Source organism: Suillus clintonianus, assembly GCF_016758775.1.
Source record: "Suillus clintonianus strain FC179 chromosome Unknown DEU56scaffold_28, whole genome shotgun sequence".
Lineage (NCBI taxonomy): Eukaryota > Fungi > Basidiomycota > Agaricomycetes > Boletales > Suillaceae > Suillus > Suillus clintonianus.
This window is the reverse complement of record NW_024539252.1, coordinates 453,457-460,635: the sequence shown is the minus strand read 5'-3', so window position 1 is coordinate 460,635 and position 7,179 is coordinate 453,457. Positions and strand designations below refer to the sequence as shown.

Below are 7,179 nucleotides of genomic sequence, written 5' to 3'. Positions count from 1 at the left end.
GGCAATATTCAAACTTACCGCTACACTCCTCTCATGTCATTACAAGGGGAAATTATTTTGTCACCATTAGATCACGAGTTAGCTGCTAATTCCCAGTGAAAATAAGCAAGATAGAGGTGGATGTATGTTGATAGCTATTGATAGAAATTTGTAGTTCGATCAATGGCTATCGTGAAAAATGAGACTTTCTCGATTTTATTGATAGAGATCGAACGAGCAAATATACAGATCGATACCCGTTCGATTTCGTTCCAGGTAGTTTTTACATTTGCAATTGAACCACGTTGATAGACAATGAAACAAATGAATTGGATGATAGGTATTGCTATACAGGGATATACGTTGATGCAGAATGAAACACGACGATGCAGAGCGAAAATGATGAAAAAAAACAGCACCCTACTAGCGCCGTCCACCCAGCTCGCCCCGCCATCCGCTACTCGTCCCCATTCAGATCCAACGAACTCCTCCTCAGTGTTGCATCGAGGCCCACTGCCAGTGGTAGCGACTGGCGCCAATGTGTTCGTAGCCAGCTGTAGAAGAGGATAGTTAGCTCGTGTATACTAATTAGTAGGAAAAAACACACCAATCAATGTACCCGCTCTACATGCCATAGCCGTAGCTCTGATAAGGATCATTCAATGACCCAGCAACAGCGACCGTGCCAAAAGGGCTCACGTTAGCATATCCAGCAACGTCCGTATAGCCAGTGGCATTGGTATGAGGGGGTGTCAGGCTCGCGCTGTGAGGAGAGGTGCCTTGCAAGACACATCCGTCGTTCGAACGCGCTTGACGACCGTGGGGGACCGATGTGAGAATGACCGTAGGCGAATGCCTTCGACGAGGAGCATATGCTGTGCAGGATCAGCATAGTCTAGCGCAGTCAACAAGAATGACCAGCCCAAACCATAAATGTGCGAAAGAAAAATAGTATCTGCACACAATAGTGAGTTGCGAGAAAGTTTCTCCAAGCGGGAGCGATTGAGTAGCTCTTCGATCACAATTTTCCTGGTACTGTGTTCGGCCACACAGATGCACTAATCCCAGTCGGCATGAGAACGACCATCAAGACAGAAAAAATACTTGCTTTCTCAATGACATTAGAGCTAAACTTCTGGACATACCATGCATGTTCAACGAAATGTTGATGAGATCCTGAGTGACGGACTCACAAATGATGTTTCGCTGATCATCAGTGGAGAACTCGGGGCACTTTCAGCAGAGGTAGAAGTGCTCGCATCATTGACGCTGTTACCAGACCAAATGCTCGAGTCGAGATCTTACGAATTAAGCCAACCGCTGTCCAAGCCGATTGCTGTCCACGACTGTTCAACCCATAAGGGTCTTCGACACGATATTGTTCGAAACCCATGGAAACGTTGCCATACTGGCCGGATGACAAGTGAGAGAGAAAGTTGGCACTGATCGCGTCGTGCTCATGGCAGGGGAGCCCCGCCTAAATCCAGGTGCTTTCCTGGTTGAACCAAGAGACGCTCGCATATGTTGACCTGCACGGAGAGTTGCAACTCCACCACCAAGGGTGGTAGTAGACAAATCGATTGGTGAAGATGTCGCCGCACCCAAAGACTGCCCAACAGGATGTGGTGTAATGATGGCGGGAAAGAAAGGGGTGTTGTGGATGGTCGCTGTGTCGAGAACTCGAACTCGTATGCACTGGCAAGTATTTCAAACTCCGATATATTTAGTAACTGTCCGTGGGGTGTCGAAAGAACTACAATTTGGGTCGAAGTGTACAAGTGCGGTGTAGAATGCATAAGGCTGAGTGTGCAGTGAATATTTCCAGAGTCGTGCAGAATACCTGGACCTGTTAGATGACACCAAAAATGTATCCTCATGTGTATTAGATTAGAAATTATCACCCTCGTCGGCATCAGAGTCGTTCTCGTTTCTCGTCGTTCTCGTCGTTCTCGTCGTTCTCATCGTTCTCGTCGTTCTCGTTCTCGTTCTCGTCATCATCTCCCTCCTCCTCGTTCCCCTCGTCCCCGTCATCATTCTCTCCCATTTGGCTCTCCTCATCTTCCTCTTCCTCTTCCCCTATCTCGTCCTCGTCCTCCTCACCAGGTTCGTCATGGCTATAGGCTTCTCCTGAATCCTCGCTTGGATCCTCTACTCTCCAGGGTCCGTGGCCGACACCAGCGTTGGTAAAACGAAGGAACATATCACGATCTACAAACCTGCCAATGACATGAGACTATCAAGAAAATCCAAGACGAGGACTCACATATTGACATAGTACGCAGTCCATTCATCGTCCAACCTCCATTTGTGTCCAGCTGATGTTTGCTGTGGTGTGGATTGGAGCACCCTTTCATTTGCGAAGGCTGGAATCAGGTGCACCCCGCGAATCACCAACGCAGGATCGACGAAACCGAAAGCCGAGTCATCAGTCTCGGGTACAAATGCAACTTTTGGCAGACGGGCCGCTTGAATCCCAGAATGGTACCGCCGCACCGGATCAAACCATCGGACAAACAGCATCTCCAACTGAGTTTTTTGTGGATGCGCTCCACCCGATCGTAGGTCAAGTACGTTTACATGGAGAATACGTAGCACTCGAGCATACCAGTAGGGATGAGTTAAGCAGGCCTTTGAATCACCTGATAGCACCATGATATCAGCATGGTTGCGCGGGTTGATCAGATCTTGCTCGCATTGCAGATCATACGAGGTGTAGTTGACCCGTAGCGTATTGACGGAGAACAAAACATTGTCGCATATGACAATGTTATTTCTGTCATCGCTCGAAAATTCGACGAGGCTATCGCTATCTTGTCCCCGCAAGCAACGCAACACGTGGTCCTTGAGTTTCGGAATGAATTTCTTGAAGGGCGGTTTATTAGTTAGCGCACAGAAGCTTGTAAAAATACACACATTGAGCGCTGGATCATTCTCATTGTCCTGTAGTAGTTGGTGTATATAGATAGGATTGCGATGATGGGATATTTGTGATGAAGGCGCGATCCGGGGGCGGAAGATTATCGGGGGAGTCGGGAGCCAAAGACGATTCTTGCTCTAACTCCTGCATCTTTCGAAGCCGGCGTCGGCGCCGTTCGTGTTTGGAAAGCTGCTTGGCCGTATTCTTCTTGTTGGTGAATGGGTAAAATGCCTTGATGGCTCGATGGGCAAGTTCACCCTAAACTCAGTATTCAGTAGAAGCTCATGATAATAATAAACTGGCGCCATACAATTTGTGTTGTGAAGGAATCGGTGGTTCCAAAGAACTTAATGGACTGAACGTAATCTCCAAGGGCGTGAAACTTGTAGGTTTTCATATTGAATGACTTTTTCTTTGGAGAGGATGAAGATACATCAGTAGGCCGGCTTTCATTATGTGCTTGTCGTCGATACCGTGCAGCCTTTTCCTTCGGCAGTTCGAGGGTAGTATAGTGATCACAGACCTGACGACGGAACTTTCGTAGCTGCAAAGTGAAGTAAACGTTCGTGACATGGAATCCAGGGTTACTTCGGTGTGTAGCCGCATTTTTGCGTAGGCGTGCCATTCAGCGAATCTGAACAGCAGAGTCTGGACTTTGCGTCGTGTGGGGATGGTAGGAGTCCCTCGAAAACGGGCATGGCACACTGCAATATCATCAGTAGCGATTCCCTAAGAAAGATGACCTGTAGAATGTCCTCGAAGTCTCTTGCAGCCAACCTCTTCATGCTTGACGTGTCATCGGAGAACTTGCGGATAACACCTCGGCCAAATGTGGGCACAAGTCTGAATCTGACGGTAATCTAAATCTTTCTGCAAGTTCAAAAAGAAGGGACTTACCTTTCATTGAGTGTAATAACAACTTCAGCGCCATTGGGGAGGGCGTATAGAAGGCGGACCAAGTGACTAAAGAGACCCTTCCACGTTCCCAATTCGCATTCATGCATAAGGTCAACGACCAACATGCGAAATGGGTCAAATCCGAAGCGCCCAAGCTTTTGAGCGAAGACATTCTGAATGTCGTGTCTCAGCCAGTAAACGGGACACATGGAATAGTGCTTACAATAGTTGGAACCCATGACTCATGGAAAAGAAGGTTCTCCACTGCAGTTCCATCGACTGCGTACCCGGACTTGTATACAAAATCTCGTGCAGCCTGTATCGTCTGCAAGCAGTAGACCCTTAGACTATCAATCCGCGCGCGCGCATCTCTCAAAAATCCGACATGATCAGATTTTGATTTCGTCACCAGGCAGCGCGGACAGAGACATGATCCCATGTCTTTGATGGTTGCAATAAGTATCCTGGTATTCACATTACATTGGTAGTACGTTACTAGATTTTGCGAGCCCACTCACTTTTCCGGATAATCTGCAGAATATGTGAATATTCGAGGAAATACGCGACGAAGTATGCCATCGGCGCATCTTATCACGATACCATGGTGGTACGCATGGATAAATTCATCATCTAAAAGATGTCCCAACATCCCTGGAAAGCTCTCTTCGACAGTGTGCGAAGAGAGCAGCTATACCGCTTTTCGTAACGACCCCAAGGTTTCGGAAGGTATTTTTAATTCGATCTGGGAGCTTCATGGAGTTGTGAAACCATAACGTAGCAGTAGACAAATGACACTCACAGATGGTAAAAATCCGATCAAATGACACGCTCCGGAGTCAGGCTTGGCACGAGCATACTTTGACAAGTTCCCAAAAAACAAGTATAACGGCCACGCCGATGCGTTCCCGAAGTTGGCAAGTTGAGTTGCATCCGAGGAAAACATCAAGCCTGCAATCACTCGCTCGAGAGCACAATCAGGCTCCTTGGGCTGCTTCTGTAGGTCATCGTGAGCTAGTATCCACGCATCTGATGTATAAAGCTCATCATAAACACGATACGTATTCCCATCGTTTGGGTCAGTCCAGAGACGACGAAAGGGCCATAGATGAAATGCCTTCGCTTGAGCGTCTAAAAACGCTTCGCAAATGGCACTGACCAATGGCCGATAGTGAAATCCTGGGATTGTAAACAGATGCCCACCAGAAGCATCCGCTTTCCGACTTGGGACTTCGATAGTCACGTCCGTCTCAATCCAACCTTCCGGAAACTTCGCAGCACCATTAGGTGGATTTTGGTCTGGAGTGCTATCGAGAAGGCTCAGATGCTTCCTCATACTGAAGCCTTGAAGACCATGGACATCAAAATCCTCTGCAAGTAGCACATCGTGCACAAGACGTGAAACCTCCGCCTCCGACTTTCTCGTACTTCCGCTGGACATCCAGTTCAGCAATCGATACACAGTCATGTTCGGAAAAGGATGTGGGGGCGGTGAAATTGATGGAAGGGGGTAACGTTGGACATTTATTGACCAGAAGACGTGAGGGAATGAATATGTCCGGTTCGTAGGACGGGCGCTGTGGGTAGTCACGAGATAGACCAAACGCTCCCACGACGTTGCGAATGGATTCAGTGACAAGAAGAATCACCCTTCGGACAACACTTCTGGCTGGTGGTATATCTGTCGCCAGGGTATCTTCGTGTACAACGTCCTGAGTAGAGGTTTCAATATTGCGAACGATGTGTTCCACAGGCCCATCGACGCAATACCGCTTGGGCAGTCTGGTATTTCTTTGCGGTTTAGAGCGAGCTATGTGAAACATTAGCATACACTAAAGTGCAAGGATCGTTTCTCACCAATGCATTCCAAGTTCACGTTACCATCACCGGGAAGAGCACGCAGTTCACCAGAGATGTGATGATCTGATGTGTACCTGGTCAGTGCAAGAAATCAATAGCATTTCCGGGCTTACCAATGTCCATCGTTGATGTATCAATATCTGGGCTTCTGGTCAACATATTGGTACTAGTAGTATCCCGGATGTCAGCATCCATAGGCGACTCAGAAGCATGATTCAAGGGGGCCATCGCCTCGATAATAGGATGTTCAGGCGGCAATACCACATCTGTTGATTCCGTGTTTCTTAGGTCTACGATCTCTGAGGCCGCAATGGCGGAGCACTTGAGATGGTTTTGTAAGCACAAGCATCCGCAGACGATCACATAGAACCTACTGAAGGACCGCGTGTTTTGTCTTTCAATACCTTTGTCGCTATTGCGTTACGCACGCGATCTTTTCGCTTCTGAGACACAGCAAGCACTGTTTTTTTGTATTCAGCACAAGTTTTGCGGTGCAACGTGAGCGCGCGCTGGTCTTGTAATACCCGTTGGCAACCTTGGGCGCCACAGACAAGTCGGACCATCAACACAACGCAGAGTATTAAGATGAGCGATGTTGTGATAGAGAATTTGCTTGTAGAGCAAAGCTGGACCATGGCCCAGGCTTGTCAGCCAGATGACGGTTGTGGTCGACTGTCAGAAGCAATGGCGGGTGTAGTAGTCATGCAGGTAGATTTAGAAATTTTAAGTAAATTAATTCAATGACCATTACGGCTGAAAAAATCGGACACCTTACAGGACTGTAATTTATTTGAGGTCGATGATGTATATGATCAGTGAGCTAGTTTAATACATGTGGTGATGCTCATTGAATATTCCAATGGAAGTGAGGAAAAGTCTATAATCGATTCCTCAGGCTCCAAGCACCATCTTCTTCATGGGCGGTATCACAAAAGACCAACTAAAATTATTGACACAAGCCTAAGCCAGAGCTTGTGGCTTCAGCATAACGCGTTGCATGATATATCTAGGCAAAGGAAGTCAGTTATCAAGATCCTTGTATCGTACAACACCTAGACGTACCTTGCCACTTGTAACAGACCTCAGCTAGGTCAGGATTTGACGGAGCTCCTCTTGGGAGACACCCGCTTCAAAAAGCTTGCACTGCTGAATTGCTAGAAATGAGCGTACAGACAATGTCAGCGCAAAATGACGTTTACCAGTTGCAGAATTTGTGCACGCCTCTGTGCAGGGGTACCCAAGAATTGGACTGTAATGGCACGCTCCCTTTGGCACAGGGTAAATTTAAATTTTCTTAGGAGCTGTGCTCTCAATATCTGGCCAGACGATCCCTAGAAGAGTATATTCAGTCCAGTGTGGGCGGTGAGACAGTCAAAGTGTAACTCACCCTGTTGGGTTCCAACCACCGCTCCATGTTCCGCGCGCAATGGAGATTTACGGGATGAACACCAAACAGGTTAACTTGCCGATGGAGACATCCATAGAGGAACCCAGCGATGCGAAAATGTCATACCAAGAGCGCTAGTATG

General features: G+C 47.6%; 2 protein-coding genes across 2 annotated transcripts; both read right to left on the bottom strand.

Moving 5' to 3' along the window:
* Window positions 1–313: 313 nt before the first annotated feature.
* Window positions 314–1,645, bottom strand: DEU56DRAFT_799320 (uncharacterized protein; the record flags this gene model as incomplete). The annotated part of the gene is given in 5 exon segments (XM_041353030.1): window positions 314–467; window positions 522–788; window positions 808–874; window positions 1,298–1,456; window positions 1,493–1,645. Coding segments are annotated over 4 exon segments (564 nt in total), but the record flags the coding sequence as incomplete, so codon positions are not given.
* A 246-nt stretch (window positions 1,646–1,891) lies between these two features.
* Window positions 1,892–2,499, bottom strand: DEU56DRAFT_911903 (uncharacterized protein; the record flags this gene model as incomplete). Its single annotated transcript, XM_041357335.1, has 2 exons — window positions 1,892–2,195; window positions 2,243–2,499. 2 exons carry the CDS (start codon window positions 2,497–2,499, stop codon window positions 1,892–1,894), a joined length of 561 nt encoding a protein of 186 aa, XP_041209472.1.
* Between the last annotated feature and the right edge of the window lie 4,680 nt (window positions 2,500–7,179).